At 36.6% G+C, this 23,653-nt stretch overlaps 2 protein-coding genes across 3 annotated transcripts in view; one reads left to right on the top strand and one right to left on the bottom strand.

The window, feature by feature from the left end:
* LOC144449191 (copper-transporting ATPase 1-like) overlaps positions 1-14,140 on the top strand; it is a 33,449-nt gene extending 19,309 nt beyond the window's left edge. For both annotated transcript variants that reach the window (XM_078139694.1, XM_078139693.1), the window contains 11 exons: positions 276-410; positions 912-962; positions 1,442-1,636; positions 2,284-2,466; positions 2,970-3,306; positions 4,292-4,444; positions 5,084-5,226; positions 5,595-5,798; positions 8,911-9,028; positions 10,210-10,312; positions 11,804-14,140. In XM_078139694.1, the coding sequence (XP_077995820.1) occupies positions 276-410; positions 912-962; positions 1,442-1,636; positions 2,284-2,466; positions 2,970-3,306; positions 4,292-4,444; positions 5,084-5,226; positions 5,595-5,798; positions 8,911-9,028; positions 10,210-10,312; positions 11,804-11,855 (1,674 nt within the window). In that variant the 3' untranslated portion in view covers positions 11,856-14,140. The remainder of the gene's footprint in view (positions 1-275; positions 411-911; positions 963-1,441; positions 1,637-2,283; positions 2,467-2,969; positions 3,307-4,291; positions 4,445-5,083; positions 5,227-5,594; positions 5,799-8,910; positions 9,029-10,209; positions 10,313-11,803) is intronic.
* A 1,781-nt stretch (positions 14,141-15,921) lies between these two features.
* Positions 15,922-23,145, bottom strand: LOC144449534 (uncharacterized). The gene is made up of 8 exons (XM_078140077.1): positions 22,932-23,145; positions 20,863-21,207; positions 20,228-20,392; positions 19,128-19,352; positions 18,384-18,581; positions 17,787-17,903; positions 17,417-17,498; positions 15,922-16,412 (listed from the first exon to the last, which is right to left on the bottom strand). The coding sequence occupies exons 1-8, from the start codon at positions 23,029-23,031 to the stop codon at positions 16,058-16,060; spliced, it is 1,587 nt and encodes a 528-aa protein (XP_077996203.1). The 5' UTR covers positions 23,032-23,145; the 3' UTR covers positions 15,922-16,057.
* Positions 23,146-23,653: the final 508 nt, after the last annotated feature.

Genomic DNA, 23,653 nt, shown 5'->3' with positions numbered 1-23,653 from the left:
AGACAACTTCTGCCCTTTAAAGGCTCACTATGGATTAGGATTAAAATGTAGGTTTGAAAAACAGTTGTTTAGCAGAGCTATCAAAAAAAGTTGGGTCAGAACAAAAGAATGATCCCATGTAATCCTTTTACGATAACACAAATGCAATGATGCGGGATTGTAACATGGCCCTTTAAGTGCAAGTATTGATGTTACCTTATAGTCTGTCCATTTCACATTCCTTCATTGTAAATTACATCATTTATTCATTTTGCTATCTTTTTATGACTACACAGGCACCCATTCAGCAAATAGCTGATAAGATATCTGGTTATTTTGTACCTGGTATTATTTTCCTGTCAGTACTCACTCTAACTGTATGGCTGGTTATTGGTTATACTAATGTGACATCAATTCCTGATTATCACCAGGTGAGTGCTACTACCACCCATAACATCTAAAGTCAAGTGTTTCCACTGTTTACCTCAGCTGCTTATTACGTTCGTTTACTTTTATAAACAGCCTTGTACATCAAACAATTTCTAACTAATGTAATCCATCTGTAATGTGACCATGATATCAGATAGAGGTTTGGATTCAATTCAACTGACTCAGTTCAAGTCGGTTTTAATTAAATCGAAATTGGTACTCCGGTGTGGGATGAGAGTACAATTACGATTTGATTCCAAACTGATTCATCATTCCAAATTGAAACAGAGAAATAGATTATCCTCGGCATTGACAACATACATGACATAAATGTATTTATATAATTATATATCATATTTACTCATTGTACTCAGTAAAATAAAGTAACCTGATAATTCAAAGGCAACTTTTACTCATATCAATTGTATTGGAATTGAGAAATCTTGTCGTCACAATTTTGTTGTGATACAGATTCAAACACTTCATGTTTCTATCTGTTACAGACGAACCCGGCCAATCAAACGAATGATGGAAATTCTACTGAATTACCAAAGGTGAATAATCAGTGCTTATTTCTTCTAAAGCCCATTTTTACTTTTCCTAGAACAAAAGCCTTGTTTTTCACAGAATGGCTTCTTCCCATGTTATTCTACGAAATCTGTATCTGTTCCAATACAAGCACAAAGTTACATCTTGTGTATACTATAAGATAGCGAACAATACCATTCATCTCATATTGATGACCTCTGACCCTCTATTCATCTCATATTGATGACCTCTGACCCTCTATTCATCTCATAGTGATGACCTCTGACCCTCTATTCATCTCATAGTGGTGACCTCTGACCCTCTATTCATCTCATAGTGATGACCTCTGACCCTCTATTCATCTCAATAGTGATGACCTCTGACCCTCTATTCATCTCATATTGATGACCTCTGACCCTCTATTCATCTCATAGTGATGACCTATGACCCTCCATTCATCTCATATTGGTGACCTCTGACCCTCTATTCATCTTGTATCTTACAGGTTCAAGAAGACGTCGTCAATGAAACCGAAGTGATTCTCCAGTTTGCCTTCAGATGTGCAATTTCCGTTCTCGCCATTGCCTGCCCCTGTGCTTTAGGGTTGGCAACCCCAACAGCTGTGATGGTTGGTACAGGTGTAGGTGCAAGGAATGGTATTCTTATTAAAGGTGGTGAACCACTAGAAATGGCGCACAAGGTAATGAATATGAAAACCAATGAAAATTCTGTATTATGTAGTACAGAGTTTAAACAGTAAACATATTTATTTTGGTCCATGAAAAATTTGGTGGAATAGCAATTTAGGACAAGCCAGGCACAGTTTAATTTTGCAGACAGTGCATTCAGTGCAACACCTGTCACAACAGGTGAATACAGAAATTGGGGACAACTCGTACAGTATGTTAGCAAGACTTATTTCTGCATGAAAAGCTTATTTGCTCGTATTCAGCTAAACTAAATCCAGCACCAAACACATAATGTTTTTGCACATTGACAATGTAACTAACTTTGCCATGAAACACCAGGAACAAACTTAAGATTTTTTTATTCAATTGAAGCTATAGTACTCAACTGTCATGGCCCTCACTGCTAGTATAGACACTCTCGCTTAGGATCCATGCTTCTAGTCCATAGCTGCTTCCAAACAGCACTCCTAGTGGCCAAACTATGTAATCTTTTGTCTTTCTGATAACTGGAATATTTTCTAGTTTTACTCGGAAAGAATGAATGTAAATGGGTTTAAGAATGTAGTTATAAGAGTATGCCAAAGTTGGCGCATTCCCTATCAACAGACTGTACAGTGTTATGTTAAATTTCAAACTTTTTAAATCAATTCATTTTCAGTTAAAAACTGTAATTTTTGACAAGACTGGTACTATCACCCATGGCGTGCCTCGAGTCATGAGGACTGCAGTGTTTGTAGAACCATCCGTGTGTAGTGATGATGAAATCCTGGCAGTAGCTGGTACTGCTGAAGCACATAGTGAACATCCACTAGGATTAGCTATAACTAGGCATGCTAAGGAAGTAAGTATATGCTGCCTATTTGGATCTGAACATGGTTTTTGATTTAAAGTACAATGAAATACAAAATTTGGACCATGATTAAGATTATACATATATAGGGGGGGGGGGGGATACATGACATGGTGATGGTGACAAGTGTACCTCGGCCGATTCAAGTAACAAGCACAAACGATACATAAATTATTAAAATTAGGGGTCAAAGGTCTACATTTCAGCCAAAAACTAAAGGATAAATATCTTCAGTGTTGAAACTACATTTTTTTGAAAATCTCAAAATTTTTGAAAAATTTCTGAAAAAAATTTGAAACTGTGTTGTTCAAAATATGGATCAAATTTCATACATGCATTCAAAGAGGGGTTCAACCCTCTGTATAATGCTTAAAAATCAAGAGTTAAAAGTCTACAAGAGAAAAAAAAATGGGGGGGGGGGGGTCAAAACCACAGTACATTTGTATAAACCCTTTAGTATTATGTAAGCACCATTTCATTCTTGTCATTGACAGATGCTTTGCACAGAATCATTAGGAAAATGTTCTGACTTCCAAGCTGAGCCAGGTTTTGGTCTACGGTGTACAATCAGTCATATTGAAAACATGCTGAAGGCCAAACAGAATGCAGGCAATCATATCACCTCACTGGACCAGACAGAAGAGGTAACCACGGAAACAGTAAATGAGGTTGAAATGCCAAAGAAAGAGCAAAGTGAAGATGAAGAAACAAAGAAAGAACAAAGTGAAGATGAAAAGATTACAGAGGCTGATACAAATGAAACTACTGCTGATGAGACAGAGGAGAAGAAAAGTACTGAAACAGAGGATCCAGATGCAATAACAGAAGATGGTAAATTGGAATCTTAATTTTATTACATATATACCAGTGATTATTGCACTGGTAAATGTGTATATGATTGGTATTGGCACTGTACTCACCTATGAAAGAGGGGATTGGGTGACCAGCTAGAGAAAGCAAACCCCCTACTCCTTTCCAGACATGAACAATGGCAAATTACCTACCTCTTTTGAGGGTCGGAATACCCCCCACTCCCCCCCCCCCCAAAAAAAAAATAAATAAATTATCAGATGGTGTGTGCCAAGTTCAAAACATCTATCTATGTTTAATCCAAAGACAAGCCCATTGTGAAGGAATTGCAGGCACAAACAGGTTATTCTGATGGTATTTCTAAAGCATGAAAACATTTCTCACGTTATCGACCCATGATTAAGGATTTAACAGGTCAAAAGTTGATCCATTTTGGGTGAAAAAATAACCCATTTGGGCATCATATACACATATATGCCTTTCTATGGGAGTACCAGCCCCTCCTCTCACATACACAAATAGTTAGTAAACCCCTTTTACTCAAGTGTCACATAACACTGAACCCACGAGGGATGGCCCTCACTGAATTTCTTGGGAGACAGGTGTTTATATACTTAAAGAACTACAATGTATCCAGTATAAATAAAGATTACATCATATGGCTTTGCGATGAGAGTACCCTGTGGTACATTTATTTCTTCATACAACTTAGTTTTGGGACAAGATATGAAAAGTCATGTGGATAATGATGTTGGTTTGCTTTGATAAGTATGTGGGATTAATTATATATGTATCGGTCTTGAGAAGCAGAAGGAGACAACATATGAAATGGTCAATAGATGTGACAGAATGAATGGAGATGAGATGTACCAGGTTTATGTTTGACAGGAGGGAGTGAGGGATCCAGACTGTCAACTTCCTCCAGAGACTACACCAAATTTGAATCTGAATCAGTCTTGTCTTGATACTAGTAAATTCATTCTTGTTTAACTTTGATGATTTACAGATAGCAACAACGGAAAAAGTAAAGAGTATGTTGTATTGATTGGTAATAGAGCCTGGATGGAGAAGAATGATTTGGAAGTATCTGATGAAATGAACGACACCATGTCTATTCACGAGGAGAAAGGACAGACAGCAGTCTTAATTGCTGTCAATGGTAAATTACTTATTTGGGTTTTATGTTTACAATTTAGGTTATTTATTTATGTAGACTTTTATTTTTAAATTGAGCTAGCTGTTACTCTTACTCGAGTGATATTTTTTTGATCAGACAACCAACAATATATTCACTGAAAATTATTTAAATACCATTAATTAGACATTACTCATTAGGGTTCAAAGCTACATCATCAAGCTTTGTAGGACACATGTTACCCCGGTTCCGTCAATGTATTTACAAAACAACACGAATTTCATTTGAATTGAGCCAGTTGTTTTTGAGAAAACCATTACACAGACAGACAGACACACACACACACACACAGACAGACAGACAGAAACACACCACACACAGAGACACAGATGGTGACACACACAGACACAGACATCCCTAAAACATAACCTTCCCATACAGAAGGTAAAAACAGGGACGTGACACATGCAAGAGCAGACTGAAAATGAGGTAGTTACAGTTGGAAAACAGACTTTTTAATACTGTTTTCTAAAACAGCGTTGATAAACATTTGCTAAAACAGGGCACATCACCATTTCAACACATTACAAGGGCACTTGAGTAGTAAAGGTACATGAATCTCTCAAAGTTACTAACGACTCTATCTTTCAATGATTTTGACAGGCGTGATAGTTGGAATGCTAGCCATAGCAGACACAGTCAAACTAGAGGCAGAATCTGCTGTCAATGAATTGAAGAGGATGGGTCTAGATGTTGTACTTTTGACAGGTGATAATAAGAAAACTGCCAACGCCATTGCCAAACAGGTAGGTTACTGAATTCCTGTAGTATCAGTTTACTTTATGCTAGGGGGTCAAAATAGAAGGTTGACTTAGTCACATATACCCATGTTGTAACGCATGTGTTGTGTGTAGGACAGAATTACCGGTAGTCATGGTATCAACCACGAATTTGAATGCTTGTTGTGTTTATGATATGCCTGTATGGTACAGTTCTATTTCAGGTAACAAGAATTGACTAGACTAGACCAGCTAAACAGTAATAAGACCAGGTCCTCTGTTATTTAGAACTTCCTCTGATGTTAAATACTGCTAACCTAAGGAGTCAACTTGTTTTGTAACTTTGATTGAAATTGAACTTTAACCTTTTAACTCCTTATTGTTTATCAACCCAGGTTGGAATCACAGAGGTCTTTGCACAGGTATTACCATCTCACAAAGCTGAGAAAGTCAAAGAACTTCAAGGTCAAGGTCAACGTGTTGCCATGGTAGGGGATGGCGTCAACGATTCACCAGCTCTTGCTCAGGCTGACGTAGGTATTGCCATAGGAACAGGAACGGATGTTGCCGTGGAAGCAGCAGATATAGTGCTCATCAGGGTAAACAGGATTTTCTGGTCATTTTATCATAAATTGTCAGATTCACATCAGTATGTGCCTCAAAAATAACACTTGTTTAAGGTTGAGATGCAGGTTCGTTAGCTCATTTTTCCTCCATCACATTTCACACTAAAGACAAGATAAATATACCATTTTTTTCATTAATTATGTCGAGTCTTTGTATGAAGTTGTGGTTTCTGTGGTGATTTTTTACATTTTTAACCATATTATTGATCTGTACCCAAAAACTGTGTTTTTTGACGATTTTCACTTAAAGCTATTTAACTTTTACAAACAGTTGAATATAGTCCTCTTTTCGACTTCAAATGAAAGCTATGTACATAAACAAAAAAACGTTCCTCCGGATTTTTTATTTTGTCTCTCATTGTCTTGTTATAATCATCCAAAGTTGTATTTTTGTGTTTTTTGCATAAATTACCGCTTTTCACACTTCTCAACGCAATATCTCTTGATTCCCTCAAAAACTAAACAATCCGGAGGAACGTTTTTTCGACACACTGTCTCCGAGTATTGTCTCCAAATTTGACACAGCTGGGACGTTCTGACGCAAAGTTAAATAGCTTTGAACTTCACACAGTATACAAAATAAAGAACGTAGAAAAATGCTAATTAACACAATTGGACTCCTTCCGCCCGACAAAAGCTTTCAAATTCGACAGACATTGCAACAGCTGTTTTCTGTGACTTGCAAATATGTTACTCAATCCTTGCCATTTGGTTGTGTACGTTGCTTTGCTACAGACATGAAGAAAATCAGGTATTTTAGGAGTGTCATGAAATGCTACAGATAGAAATGTGTTTGTTTCCCGCGATAAAGGTGTCAAGTCATCTATTATTCATCTACGGGTGGAGACTTTGGTTTAATCTTTTAATACGGTACGCGTGCCGTTCTCGACATTACATAGTATACTTTCTGGTTTGGATTCGAAGCTCTTGCTCTACGCAGTTGGTGTTCGTGTTTTGATTCGAATATGGGCTACGTTCCATATTCCTGCTCATGTATTAGGCATTGCTACGTTGTTGGTGTTTCGTTGAAGACACACAATAAAAAAAGTTAATCCTTTCCCTGAAATCAAATTTCCACACCACGACACCGTACGACATCGGGAATGTTATACAAATTGTAAGGAGTGTTACAAAACTACGGTATAAATAATGGTACTTGAACTCACGTCAACAGTTTTTCTTCCACTGCGAGTGACGTTTTATGATACTCGGAGTCGTAGTAGACATTACCTCATTTATTTAAACTACTTGTACCTTCAAAATCTCCATTTTATAACTTTAATAGCCTTGAGGATCGCTCGGTGCCAAATTCTTTGCCGTTTACGTTCAGACAGCCTCATCGTAGACGCAAATAAACAACGCAACGCACGTATACTACTACAGTACATGTGACTCGGTGTCGACGTGTCTCGAAAGTTCACGAAGGATCGAGCCGTGATAAGCCGATCGTTAGAGTGTGGTTGCCACACTCAATTTATAGGACCTTAACCCTAATAATATAATATAGTATGTGAAGAGGACGTTGTCAAAATCCACCAACGCGAAAGTTCAAAGCTAGTCTACGGCCACGTTCTGTGAATCTTACAGAAACAGAAATGTAATACCCGGAAATCGCCGATGCAATATCACGCATCTGACGTGAACTCTCAAGTCTCGAAGATAGCGTGGTTCATTTTCGATGCGCCAACGTGTTGATTAAATCGTTTTATTTTTGTAAACATCAATTTTTTTCGATCGGCTAAAACAATAAGCCTGCAATACTGTTAGATATTCGAGATTTGTATGGTTTTTTTTACATGCATGGTACTTGAAAACCGTCATCTAATACATCGCCGTCGCGTCGGGTACACTTGAAGGCTGTAGACTAGTGTAGTCACAGTCGCTTGTAAACTGTTATTCCTTTTCCTAAATGGTTTTATTCTTGTCTATAACGGTCCTAATACAGAACAATGACGTTATTATAGGGATTGGCGATATTCTTATGAAATCGGTAGCAATGTCATACCCCCTCTCCCCCTACGTGTTGTATGTAACTTGTAAGTACCATTTAGGAAAGGAGTAACAGTTTACAAGCGACTGTGCGGCTGTAGTGCAGTGTAGGCCGCTTCACTGTAACGTTTTTAGCCGATGCACTGGTCAAAATCAACGTGCATAAGTCCAGGTTCAAAGGAGGTATTTTTTTTACTTTTTATTGGTTATAACCAAATTTACCGAGTTTGATTGGTTTTGTACAACAACACAGCTAAGAGATAATGTCACGTCAGTCATTGCACAGAGGCCTACTAGCTATGTCTCATTTGCATATGAAAAGACACTCTTCTGTAATCAACGTTTCTGTCAATCTTCTTTATGTATGCAAATCTTTGTACATAAACATTCAGGAATGAAACCATATAAAACACATATAGCGTTAGAGTTTTTTCATTTCAAATTTATTAATGGAAAAAATGAACGATTTTCAAAAAATCTTTTAACCAAATGATGGCACATACCATGAAGCTTCATAATGAGCAAAAAAAAAAAAAAGGCCAAAATTCACCAACGAACCTGCATCTCATCCTTAATTTGTGCTGTTACTGCCTAAGAAAAACTCCTATCCATTCTCAGTTGAAATCAAGAGAAAAAAATTAGGTGTCACTTGTAAATTTTTGAAGAAGAGGTCAAAATGATAACATGTGGAGGGTCTATGCATTAACCTATCTCACAATCCAAGGTTGTCGGCATCATCCAAACATGGTGTTAATTACGAGAAAATAACAGATTGTAGGTTTCCTTGCATACAAGATGGCAAACCCCAATGTTTTGTTATTATATCAAAAGGACCAAGTGCAAGCTTTCACATGGCAAGTTTTTTTTAAGAGATTTGAATAACTTTGACTGTGAGGCTAATTTTGGCTCCAAATTTAAGGCACAGTCTACATGGTCTACCATAAACCCTAATAGAGAAATCGTTTCCTGTGGGCGCCACCAATTTATTCCTAACTGTATTTGCTTTTGGCATTTCCATACAAGTGAATATATGTGTTTATCCATTTCTCTTATATTCAGATATGCTATATTAATTTAGTTATATCTTTTTTCACAGAATGATTTACTTGATGTATCAGCAGCCATTGACTTGTCCAAACACACCGTTAGAAGAATCTATATTAACTTCTTCTATGCTATCATTTACAATGGACTAGGGGTACCTATAGCTGCAGGTAAGTTGTACAATAGTGTCTATGCTATCATTTACAATGGACTAGGGGTACCTATAGCTGTAGGTAAGTTGTACAATAGTGTCTATGCTATCATTTACAATGGACTAGGGGTACCTATAGCTGCAGGTAAGTTGTACAATAGTGTCTATGCTATCATTTACAATGGACTAGGGGTACCTATAGCTGTAGGTAAGTTGTACAATAGTGTCTATGCTATCATTTACAATGGACTAGGGGTACCTGTAGCTGCAGGTAAGTTATACAATAGTGTCTATACAAAGTGGATACAGATTATTATACCATGCATGAGCCAAATTGAACAAAAAATATGGAATATATACTATTATCATTCTACTTCATGACAATGCATGTCTATATAACTTATTCTGCTGTGTTTGAAATATGAGTCAAAACATTCAAAATTGTGATTTGTTTCTACTAATTTTCTTTGATATTACTGCCATTGGTATAATTATGTTATTCTCCAATATATTTCTTCATTCAGCAGGAATATACTCGTGACCTATGTCACTAAGAGTCATCAGACTAGCAGAGAGAAAGGCCCCTTAGGTCACTCGTACATTCCTTGGCTGAACAAAGAAAAAGATTGGGGAAAAACATCTAATTATGCCATGCACAAGCCAAGTTATTATCTTTGAACAGAAATCAGCCCAGCACTCTTCGCCCAAATAAGGTCATCGTATATATCAATCCACTTTGTGGTATGGCCTTGACTTATAGCACGATTTTGACCACATACAGTGATTAATTTCTAAACCTGAATATTTTCGCCACTAGAAAAGTTAGCATCTTTGCAGTCTCCTGCTAGTTCTCAAAGACTATTTTTTACTAATTACCTGACTGGTACATGTGTTCATGTACAAGGAGACATTTTAGTCACTTATTTTCATGTTTTTGATGGCCAGCAAAATAAGCGAAAACAAGTCTGTAGTAAAAATCTCCCAAGTTTACAGTATATCCAACATTGTCAACAAAATGTTCAAGTAACATGTTCAGTTTTATTTGTACAATCTTCAAGAAAAAGAGCAAGCGATATCGGTATTGTGACTAGACTAATATCTACCTTATAATTACTTAATGCTAGTATATAGTATAACATACTTCTAATATTATATCTCTCTTTTGTGTAATTATTTTGGTCATTTCATATTTCTCCACAGGCGTTTTTGCTCCCGTTGGTTTCCTGCTGCAACCCTGGATGGCATCTGCTGCCATGGCATTGTCATCTGTTTCTGTGGTAACCTCATCACTTCTGTTGAAGTTGTAAGTTTCTGCTCTCTTTTCCCTAGAGATTTTGTGTTTTCTTCAACTCGTGTTCAATATTTAATATTTTTTTAAGCATTTTGGGACTTTGTCTTCTCTGAAGACTTGTTCAGGTTTGTTTTAGTTAACATATCCATTTTGTATTTGTACAAGATTGTATCCCAAATAGCAACGTATTTTTACAAAATTAGTTATTTAAATACCATATCTTAAAATAAATGTTCTGTGATAATATACACATATCTTCATCACAGACTAATAAAATGTACACATAGCTTCATGGCAGACACATAAGATGTACACATAACCTCATGGCAGACACATAAGATGTACACATAACCTCATGGCAGACACATAAGATGTACACATAACCTCATGGCAGACACATAAGATGTACACATAACCTCATGGCAGACACATAAGATGTACACACAACCTCATCACAGACACATAAGATGTACACATAACCTCATGGCAGACACATAAGATGTACACATAACTTCATCACAGACACATAAGATGTACACATAACCTCATGGCAGACACATAAGATGTACACATAACCTCATGGCAGACACATAAGATGTACACATAACCTCATGGCAGACACATAAGATGTACACATAACCTCATGGCAGACACATAAGATGTACACATAACCTCATGGCAGACACATAAGATGTACACACAACCTCATCACAGACACATAAGATGTACACATAACCTCATGGCAGACACATAAGATGTACACATATCTTCATCACAGACACATAAGATGTACACATAACCTCATGGCAGACACATAAGATGTACACATAACCTCATGGCAGACACATAAGATGTACACATAACCTCATGGCAGACACATAAGATGTACACATAACTTCATCACAGACACATAAAATGTACACATAGCTTCATGGCAGACACATAAGATGTACACATATCTTCATCACAGACACATAAGATGTACACATAACCTCATGGCAGACACATAAGATGTACACACAACCTCATCACAGACACATAAGATGTACACATAACCTCATGGCAGACACATAAGATGTACACATAACTTCATCACAGACACATAAGATGTATACATAACTTCATCGCAGACACATAAGATGTACACATAACTTCCTCACAAACACTTAAATGTACACATAGCTTCATGGCAGACACATAAAATGTACACATAACTTCCTCACAAACACTTAAATGTACAAATAGCTTCATGGCAGACCCATAAAATGTACACATAGCTTCATGACAGACACATAAGATGTACGCATGCCAAAAAAAAAATAGAGAGAAGAACTTATACATTTGTATAGTATGTGTATAGTGACAAACATTTGTGCAATAAGTATAGTTAGTATAGTGTGTGGCTATACCATAAATAAAACATATTGAAAATGCACTATAAAGACCATTTTCTTGATAAATGTCTGAGAAGTAACCTTTTTTCTCATTTTGTTTTTTTAATAGTTACAAGAAACCTAAACCGAAAACAGTTGTCATAGTACCTAAGGCAGTATAAAGATGGATTCCAACCACAACAAATCCAGCACCATACGCCAATATGACGAAACATATTAATGTTATATGTATAATGTACTTATATAATATTTCATTTATATACTGCTTTGTCTGCATGTAGTTTATAGAGAAACAAAGGTGAGACTGGTTTTATCTTCACTGTATGTCTTTATGGTTAGAGACCAGGAAAAGTAATTTTCACCAAATCTGCATTACGCAACCTTTTGTTTATGTCCCATAATACCCTGCCTCAGTGTACAGCAGGCCTCTTTGAAGCCAGATTTGCCAATTTTTAAAACTCAATTTTTAGGTTGCATGATGCAGAATTGGTGAAAATGACCTTTATTGGTCCCCTCACCATAAAAAAAAGTAGTGAAGAGAAAATCAGCCTCATTTTTAGCACCCTTAACTTACTTTACTGTATGATAAGATGCATTTCAGCTAAGACAAATATGAGTGGCATAGGGGGTCTTATCACTACGAGTCAAAGATGAGTAATAACAAAATCCTTTGGTCACGAGTATTTTCATGCTAATTCAAAAAAAAATATTGGAGAATAATACAATGATACCTTTGGAAGCTTAATTTAAGAAATGGTGATTCCAAATGTTTTGACTCAACAAAAATCTATCTAACATTGCAACGTTGCTGACCAAGATGATAAAATGTAGCAGTACTATTAAGATTTTTGTAGAACCAGATGATAAAATGTAGCACTGGTACTATTAGATTTTTGTTGAACCAGATGATAAAATGTTTTTATCAGATTTTTATAGAGCTGGACGACATTTTGTAAATGTTGTAGGCACATGTATTCTCATGACTAAGACAGGCAATAATTTCTGTTTGAATATGCACAACTTTTTATATGTTGTTAGCTTTGTGAATGCTGCATTATAATGCTGCATTTGTATAGTGTTCTTTTGCCGATGTTAGTAAATGTACAATATAATTGTATAAATCTTAAACTAAAAGTATTTCATTTTATACAAGACTAACATTGCATTAACTGTAAACCATACTAAAGACTTTACTATATTGTATGATAGTTTGTAACATATTAACTCATCTGTATATTATTGTATGATATTCGTAGTCTTAGTAAATGTATTTCACGATGACGTGTCTTTGTCCTTTCCATTCACCCCCACCCCCACCCCCACCCCTTACCTTTATATAGGTTATGGTGTTGGTTCCAACTTATGATTTACAAATCCTGTCCAAGCCTGAAAGGCTTTATAGAATGCACCTCAGAGACAAATTTTCTTGAAAATCAAAGTTTTTCAATTTTCTCTCAACTTTGCCTTATGAAAGCTTGTTCCTGGTCCTGTTGAAGTAATAAATAAAAGAAATTGGGGGGGGGGGGGGTGTCACCGTTTTTTTCCAAGGCAATCTTCAATCTTTCGTTTTACCAGAGAGTTAGCACAGTATTCTGTGACTGTATTGGATTCTAAAAATTTTGACATCATTGTGACCTCTACTTCAAAAATTTGTACAGCGACCATAGATTAGTTTTATTGATTTTGACAGAGAGAAGGTTGGAGTTTTTTTGAACCATAGACCCCCTTGTGTAGGGTCTATGTTTGAACACAGTAACAGCAAAAGAGTTTAGTTCCAAAGCACATTCTACGTTAAATAACAGTACTGCTCCTTACTCTGCTTGGCCTAGACTTTTACTTGCACACCAGTCCTCTATATTTCTTTGAATACCTGGGAGTAAACAATCCATTGCAACCTCTGTAAGTGCATTAAGATTCAATCCTTCACATAGTAGCCTATGTCCTACCAGGTCCCCATTTATACAGCCTGATTGACTGAGCACTTTGAATCTAGACCTAAAAATGAATACCAAAAAGCCCAACATTTCAGCAAAAATGTCTTCAAAACTTGCCAACATAGTATAAAACTTCTTTATGTCACTTAAGGGAAAAGTCCAGCTAGCCAATATTATACCTTCTTAAATGGTCAGGTATTTACATGGTTCAACTTTTCTTTATATAATACTAGTAATATTATCAATAATATTAATTTCTGAACATGTATTTCACCATGATATTGGTGTGATTAAAGTGTCCCTCTAGTGTCCATTTACGGTAAATGTCACTCAGAGTGAGGTGTTTTTTTCATAAATATAAATGAAGACGAGAAACTGATACCACAGTATTCAAACCATAACAACACTATACACTCCTTTTTTATTGTGATATTTCAGAATTCAGTATTTCTATTATATTTCAAATTATTTTATATTCAATATTTCATAACCTAAAACATTAATGTTTTCATATTTACAAATAATAAAGATTATGTTCATTTGTTTATAATGGCTGGGTACTTCCATTACTTACTTTAAGACGTATGTGTACCAGTATTGTCAAGATTGTTTGCACTCAACATTTCTGAGTATGTATGTATGTATGTATGTATGTGTGTGTGTGTGTGTGTGTGTGTGTGTATGTATGTATGTATGTATGTATGTATGTATGTATGTATGTATGTATGTTACGTATGTGTGTGCGTGTGTGTGTTTATTTGTGTATCTTGTGTGTGTATCATGTGTATGGCCCTATGCGCATTGCGGGGTCAAGGGTCAAAGGTGTATTCCACAGCTGTAGCAGACGACACAGTCTGCATCTGAAGGGTCGACTGTCCTGCATCCTGTCCTGTTTGTTTGTTTTTCGGAAATTGGTGAGTACTCCTCTATCTATTATCTACTAATCAAATTAGTCATCAAGTAAGACATAGTTCATAGTTTTTTGAACAAATATTTATGTTACTATTGAGTCAAAAACGTGATTTTGCCTTTTCTTTTTTTAATAATAATAAACTTTATTTGAAATTTGTTGAATGGTCGCCACAAGAGTAGCGCCCTAGTGTTTTCTGCCAGGAGTCGGACGGTTGAGCTGAGTGTCGAAATTTAGGCTTTGTTTATTTTGTTCTCGTTCTCATCACAACTTTTAAAGCTATTCAAAAAAATACAAGAAAAGGTTCAAACACTTCAGGAATAGTACTCCCACGTGCATTTGACATATCATAGACCCTAAGAGGAGGGTCTATGGACATATCATATCAACGAGAGCACACGTTGTGTTGTTTACATAACGGCACGTTACGTTGACCACGTGTGTAGACTCTTACTTGTATACATCTAGTCCTGCGTGCAGACGGTGCACGGGGCAAGCAGGACTAACTCGTACCATACAAATGTATGTGATCGATAATAACCTGACCGGGGCACCGTTCTTCAACATGTCTTCTCGATTTCCAGAAATGTAGCATTGGTTGCCTCAGCCTGTAATGTTTGATATCATTGTCAGATACAGGCGAACAGGAATGACAGGTACTCACTCTGTCTATGTATGAATGTCTTCACCGTCTCTTCCGATTCCTTTCGTCAAACTCTCAGACATTAGTCGTTATAAATAAAAAATATGTCACCATCTCTTTACGTTCCTCCTCGATAAATATGTGTGTGTCCTCTTTGATTTTGTCTGTCATATGATGGGGAGGGGGATGTCAGGGTAGCTGAGTGTATTTGTTTTGTGTTTGCATTTGTTTGTTTGTTTGTTTGTGTGGGTGGGTGTGTGTGTGTGTGTGCGTGTGTGTGTGTGAAAGTGTGTGCATGCAGCGTGTGTGAACGTACAGCCAAATCAGATATACCCCTACTAGCATTTAGTATCATATATACAGAGATTGAGAATAATTACAATATTTATTTATTTAATCAATGTAATGCTTTGAAACCTTGCTGCTGCACAAACACATCATATCATGTGTCCATTAGATAGAAGTGACAGATATAAGACGTCATCATTTTGTCAAAATAAATAGTATTAATTTCATTAATTAATTCAGACACACACGCACGCACGCACGCACGCACGCACACACACATACACACACACACACACACACACACACACATATATATATTTTGCAACCCATGGTGATCACAGAGAAACTTAGCCAAAGCTCAGACCACTGTTTTCTATAATGGTCTGAGACTGAACGTATGAACATGATCACATCATAGCGATTATACATTACATTCATGTCCAGAGACCGAACATGTTCAAGATGTTCACACAAAGTAATAAATCAATAGCCCTCAATACCAACTATTGAACTAATTTAGTCCATCAATTTCGGCAACATAGCAGATGGCAGTTATAAGATGTCTTTTTTGGCAAAACGTTGGAGTCTCTATGGTAACACATCATACAAGTTTCTGCTTCTTGTGTCGCTTTTGTCTTCACATTTGTCATTTTTCTCCATTTTATCCACTGGTACCAAGTACTCTTCTGCATCCATAACTGGATAACGTAATGGTGTTAGTGGTGCATACTGGAGAGGATCATTGTCATTGTTGTTGGATTGTTGGTAACCACTAGCCTCTCCTATTTCTGCATAGATTGAGTCAAAGTCTCCATCTTGATCAGTCTTAGTTTGAGCACCATCTCTAGACAAAAATCCGGATATATTGATCTCATCATAAGATGCGTTGTTGAAATTATGAATCTCATGTCTTACAACTTTGTCTTCACCTCTGGCCATTTTTCTAGAAAATATTCAACATTCAACTAACAATTATTACATCATCTCCAATAAATGTAACAATCCTACAATGGAAACCAGTTTAGTAGAATCAAAACCTCTTCTGGCGCAACAAAATGTCTTACTAACATTGCTACATTTTAACAACTGGTGCGACAAAAGACTTACTATTGACTTACTCTTACTGAATTCTTTTCATCATCTGGCATCAGTGTTGCATTTTCTTTGCATAAGCTACCATTATCTGAGCAGATTGTTACAAAATTATACAAAATGTAACATTGTATACTTTTATCAGACATGACAATGGATCAAAGAGTAGCAATTTGTAGTGTCAGACAACATTTGGCAGTTATATGACACCATAAAATGTTGCAATATTGGTAAGATTTTTGTTGAGTCAGAAGATTTGTTTCAACTAAACTGGTTTTCACTGTATATGTAGTGTATACGCCACATCATCTTCAATCTGATGATCATAGTGCTATGGACAGCGACAGATGGAAAGAGTTGTGGTACTTTACTGAATTATGTATGACAAAGTGATTAAAACTTTTGCATATTTTGTCAAATCCTAGTCTAGATGCCAACTTGGTTTCTAACTAAACCACATCTGGTCAAAGTCACTCAATCAGCACATAAAGTTGTTCATCCAATCAGTGAACCCCAATAGTGCCTTAAACACAGTGTATAAGTAACATCCTGAGCTGACAAATATACCATATTTGGACATTACATAACTGCCCCAAAAAACAGTAACTTTATGATGGACTGTATTTGGCTAGGATTTTGTGATTGATTAACAAAGGCATGATGTTAATTACTGTGTGGGTGGCTGTGGATGAATTTTAAATTGCATCTCATGCATCTCAGGACTTCTAGAATAACGACTTTGACTGTACTCTGAGTGGAGGTGTAAATTATGTCAATGATACTGTATTAGGAACTAGACTAGTCAAATCATGAATCCATTTTTACTAGTAATCTAATCTGATGTCACATCCTCACCTTTTTCTGATTATAATAACAGCAATAAGAACACCTAAAACCAGTAGTAGTACACCAGCCACTCCAACACCAACCAAGATCACTACAAATAACAAGGAAAACAACAGAAATTGTCAGAACGTAAACTGAATGAGATAAGGAAATAGTGTGAATGGACATTGTCCAATCCCAAGTGTAACATCCAAAGCTGATTCTGTTTACAATCGTATTGTGTTGATAATGAAATTGATACTAAATTATACACATAATCGTATTAATATAATCATTTGGCAGTTTTAAGCATGTTAGTTGGTTTGTCATTTATGACTTTTAATAAACTTTTGTTTTTTAATTTGTATTTGCACACCATGAGTAAAGCTGATGTACTCACTTCCTGTACTAGACGATTTTTGTCCAGACGATTCATCAAGTGTGTTTATTCCTCCTGTTGACGTTTGGTTTATATTTGTTCCATTGTCAAATTTGTCTTCTTGATTGAGGTCTGGAACTATTAAAGAAAACAAAAAATAAAACAAAACATGGTGATCTCAACAAATGTATAGCTGAGGCTATAGCAGGTATGTGTTGGTTATTGCCAAATTGGTACTGTTGGGTTTAATGTCACATAGAGGCTTTCACAAGTGCAGCAGTCGTAAGATTCACAAATGCGTATCCTGGGGTCCCACACTATGAAAAAGCTAACCAGTAACTACGAATGGTCCACAGTCTCTCTATCATGATGGCTGCGCAAAACTTTGCTTCTAGGCAGAAGTTTACATCATTTCTGTAAGATATTTTTTCAAAGTTAATTCAGGCATCATGCAATTAAGTCATCAACATGATGGTCAATACTGAATTTGGGATTGTGAAGACCATACATTGTGATCACGACGCATTCCATCATCGTTTTGTTAATAAAAAATACTTCATCCAGAAATGCATGCTGGATGACCTCTGACCTTTACCAGTATAAATAAACAGTATTTACCTTGTTCTGGTATACACCTTGGTAGATTATAGTCCCAGTTGCCAGTTTGTAAACATGTGATGTAATCTGACATGTCAGACTGTAAGTCTAACATGAATCCAGTAAGGCAGTTGTAATGGATAATTGTGCCATATTCAAATGAACCCATGACATCACGATCAGCATGTTCAGGTAACCCCGGATCTTCACACATTACAACTGTAAAGCAAGTCAAACAAAGAAATGATATAACTGAAAAAAAACCATCATGTTCTCCAATCGTTGTCATAGTACCAACTGTGAATATACACATTTTTGGCCCTAAACTTATTTTAACATATTTAGCTGAAACAGTGATTGTGCCGAAATACATATCAGGGTGAGTTAATATGAATAACTTTATGGATACCACCAATTTCATACTTTTTCTCAAGAAAGTGGTGTGGATATAAGTACACTGCAGTCAAAATTGTTTATCCGCCAATGGCGGAGTCAAAATGTGAAAAATTGTCATACCAAGTTCTGATGATATGCACAGTCACACTCAAATAATGATGGCGCTCTTACTTCCGGTTGGAGTGTGGTGTGTAGTGTTGTAACCCAAATTTTTTAGCATCACACTCATCAGAAAAACAACTAGTTGCTTTCCTTGATAGGCAGTAGCTAGTGTATAGTAAGATTTTTGTACAGTTAGATGACGATCTATAGTTTTTCAGGTTTTTTCTGGCTTGTAGAGTATGTCATGTTATAGTGTATATTTCTTACCTAGACATTTGGGTTGTTGTCCACTCCATGTACCATTAGGTTGACAAACTCTCCAAGATTGACCATGTAACTCATACCCATCCAGACATGCATACGTTTTATTGACACCAATTGTGTTGTTACTTTGTAACTGCACCCCATGCAGGGGGTCTCCTGGGTCACCACATGATATGACCTCAGAATCCGTATCTGCACCTGAATCTGAATCTGAATCCGAATCTGAATCTGTCAAGGAGAATAACAATCATTGGATTACACAATTTTTTCTTGAAACTGTTGATTGGAAATACAATAAGCTTACATAGGAACGTTAACGTTTCTCTAAAGTACTCATAATTATGAACAGAATTGAAGTTGTCAAGTGAAAGATATAGAAGAGTGAAAGAACAGGCTAGGTGCATATGAACACAATCTGAAGAAAATCTCACTAAAAAAATCAAAGCTGTCAGTACAGATTATAGTATTGGTGAAAATATAACCTTGTTTCATAGTTGTAAATTGTACAGGTGTCACTTTTGACAAATATGTTTCGCGGTTGAAATTGTCTTAATCTTTTGTTTTGTTTTGTTTTTATTTGTTAAAGTTAGTGATGACACATACAGGCCACCGTACTTAAGGCACTTGCGGCATGCACGTACACGGAGTCTGTCCAGTGGGAAATGTTGAAGTTAGAAAGAATAATGTTCACAGAATCTGCTAAGTTGAAACAAACTTCAATATGTTGTACAAATTCGAAGTAAAGTTACGTTTGATCAAAACGTTTTCTTTAGTAAACATATTAAACAGAATCTGTCCAGTGAATACAGAGAATGTCTACGTCGTTATCCAATTGCAACCACATAGTTCTGAATAGACATACAATACAAAACAGTTATATTTTACGTCCTGTATATACATGATACGTGCAACGACACATTGAAATTCATCTTTACAAACATATAAGTGAACTTTAACATGTAAAATTTTGGCAAACGTCGTCTTGTATCATATCATGCGATAGCCAAGTTGTAGGCGTTCGAACAAAAAATACGAGATTTATAACGGGTTTTTGTACATAAATGACTACACGTCAGCTCCGAGGAAATAAAATTTTTACTTACAAACACAAGTCGGAAGACTACCACTCCAGCTACCATCATCTTGGCATTCTCTCGTTTTGGAACCATCCACCTCACCATTTATGCACTCGTAAGTTACGTTACTACCGACTATGCGTCCGTTGCCAAGCATCATTGCTCCCGGTGGTACCCCTGGGTCCCCACATGCTGTAAATAAAATTAATGTAGCATCGAATCAATGTTCAGAAAGACATGTTTTAGTCCGTCGTTATACAAGTAAACATATTTTAAAATGACTTGGTAAATTAAAGTAGACGCTATCGTAAATTACTACATCTTCGTACGAAGACATATATCGCCCTTACATGTAGTTTCACTAGTATTAGACAACATCAAAAATGGATATCCAAAGGATCGATATGTTGCCCGTCTGCGATGATAATGTCTAAAGTTTTTCTATGTTTTGAAGGGCAAATTCGAGATGCATTCTGGAGTTACTGTAATATTGGGGGACTCTGAGGACTCTGAAACTAGCATACCAATGGCATGAATACCATGTAACATGTGTGGAACATCGTCATTAAAAAAAACAGACCTCTGCAGCAACGGTAAAACACTCGCCGCCAGGTAAGACTCGCTAATTTTGTTCACAACATGTTTAACTTTAAAGGACCTACCATTACAGACGACACCAGCGTCTTGTTCGTGAGAACATGGACCGTCATCACCCCCAGAATGTCCCCACGAGTCACCATCACAATGTTGCAGGCTGTGTTCATCACCAAGGCAACGGAGATTCCGAAGCCAAATCCATCTAGGGACGTCATCGGAGGGGGTAAAGTAATTACCCTTATGTATGGCGTGAACACCTGGGAAGCCAAGCTGACGACAGACCACAGCCCCATCTTTGATATCCCAATCATCATCGCATATCGTCCCCCACATTCCAATACGTAAATAACGAACTTCTACTCGCCCCTCGTACTTCGTTTCACCATCTCTGAGACGTATCCATGCACCTACTGTTGAAAACATCACAATATTTCTCTTTATTTTTTTCAACATTTATTCTTAGGCCTAAAAATATAATTGTTTGGTTCCGGTTACCCGACCCCACCTAGTTTTTCACTGCCGACCCTAAACTTTCTTTTACATATTCGAGAGAGAGAAATAAAATCGCATAAATTGTGTAGTCTCACAAGAAATAGTATATGACATCAACTTAAAAAGACAATATAAAACTGTTCTTCCAATCTGTAATGAATGGCTGTACAACTGATAGGCAGTAATTAACACAGACACCATTTGGAAAACTTTGGAAAACCTGAACTAGCCACATTAAAAAAAAATTAAATTAAATTAAAAATCTACTTACCCCACCTATTCTAACATTGAGCGTAATCGGAACCACACAATTTGTTTAATTAGGCCTGGCTTTATCATTAATTTGACATTTATATTTGTCATTGTTTTGTTTAAATTCCAACAGTATGTTGTTGAACATAGCATTTCATTTGAACATTTTGACATAATAATTCCCATAAATGTGTCCAAGGATTACACATATAAAATGAGAAAATGTGCATGTAGCACCTCATAAATTAACAAATCCTGATTTCTGAAATCATGCGTCTTAATGGTTTTCGTATAATCAGACGACTGCCGCGTGTTAAATTTCATGCAGTTAACGTTATTTCTGGAGATTGGAGCAACTAGCTAAGGACACTCTCACACAAAACATTATTTCCAAGCAGAAATTTACATTATTTACAAAAGACTTCTTTTGCATGAAGGGAACCCTGACGTCATCATGTATGCAAATAAGCAACTCATCATGACAGTCGGAATTTGGGATGTATGGGGGAGAACTTATAAGTTATATCGTGATCTCGAAGTGACGCGTGATGTTTGTCACCAAACAGAGAACGTGTCACCCAGACATGCGTCATGCATATTTGACGGCCAATGAACTTTAATTGTATCGAAGGACAGAATACTGTATACAATTATAATCTCGGCGACACCGTTGATGCCAAAACACCCCATACATGTATCACACAACACTACACAATGTAACTCCTGTCGCGGAACCACATAAACTTGGGTCAGTTATGTGGTGTACCTCTTCGATAAATTGGTTCGTTTTGAGAAAATGGCTATCAATCATTGAATGTACCGGTAATCATGGCTTGACGAGAGTCATGCCACCTCACCCCCACCCACCCCAATCCCCACCCACAAGTCATTTGTTGACCCGTAGGGATAAATTCTGCATCGTATAAATAACGGTGTACAACAGTACAATAGAAAAGTCACGTCATTTTACAATTACTAGGTGTGCATGAAGAAGCAATTGTGTTATGTCATAATTTCATATCAGTGTACCAGAAATATAATGTTGTTTTGGTTGGAAGAAGTCACGTGATATTCCTACTTCTGTAACGTTATGGCTATTCATGGGGATTGACTAATGTAGTAGTCTAACACCGAATCTATCTAACTGGGAGTGGTAAGCCTGATTTTGGGGGTCAAAAGTTTACAAGAATACTACATGTAACAAAGATATGAACACTTCGGGAAACAAGGCTGTTTTAGATTGTATATGTTAAACACATATCTGAAGGTTATAAAACAGCAAATACATAAGGTACATGTGAGTACTTCATAAACACCAAGTTATTACAATGTTGTGACCTCTATGCCTACAGAGTGGGTGTTATATAATGACATTTACGGCTATTCTTACCTGTAGCAACATTTGAGAGTACCACTATCAGAACATGTAAGTAGATACCGGTACGAATGCTCAGTGATGTCCACCAAGTCATGGTACCTACCAGTAACATTTCAAAACACTTCAATTTAGAGTTGACAAAGTTCAATGCCCTCTGTTCTGATGACTTCGACGAACGTTGAGGAATGAATACAGTTCTTTGGCACAATCAAAATCACATTACGTACAGTGCTATCCTCCAGACTTATTCTCTATTTGTATGTAAATATTGCAAACAATACTTGGTTCGTTGTTGTGCACGTAACCAGACTGAAATCTCTGCAAGGTTAGTCTATGTTCCCACGGTAAAAGAACACGTTTCCTCTTATCCGTAACATGTATCAGGTATATGAACACAATAGCATACGACGTAGGGTTTTTTAGTTTTTAGTTTATATCCTTGTTCCAGGTCTAAATATAACCGAGACGCAACCAAATTAGCGTCTAGTTTTGATCTAGTCCGGGATTGTTCTTGGAAAGAATTTGTTCTTTTTAATGTCTATGTAAATGAGGTATTTAAAAATAGCTTGAGTTATTTAGCGGAAAGACAAGTTCGTGTTTTGAGCCACTTTAAAAGTTTGTGATATCCGCTAGACCACCAATTCATTTTGACGTACACAATGTGCGTCCCTCCCCGCACAATTCGATGAATGTTTTCCCTTCCCACTGTATCAAAATTGGGACTTCCCAACCGC

This window comes from Glandiceps talaboti, chromosome 18, assembly GCF_964340395.1.
Source record: "Glandiceps talaboti chromosome 18, keGlaTala1.1, whole genome shotgun sequence".
NCBI classification, from domain to species: Eukaryota; Metazoa; Hemichordata; class Enteropneusta; family Spengelidae; genus Glandiceps; species Glandiceps talaboti.
This window is presented reverse-complemented; position numbering and strand designations above follow the sequence as displayed.

Bases quoted from the DNA above. Each gene is read 5' to 3' on its own strand.
- LOC144449534 (XM_078140077.1), bottom strand. From the start codon at position 23,031: ATGTTACTGGTAGGTACCATGACTTGGTGGACATCACTGAGCATTCGT. The intron at 19,353-20,227 runs GTAAGTAAAAAT...TCTCCTTGACAG, and splicing joins TAGTCTTCCGACTTGTGTTT to ATTCAGATTCGGATTCAGAT. The intron at 18,582-19,127 runs GTAAGAAATATA...CTTGCTTTACAG, and splicing joins ACAACAACCCAAATGTCTAG to TTGTAATGTGTGAAGATCCG.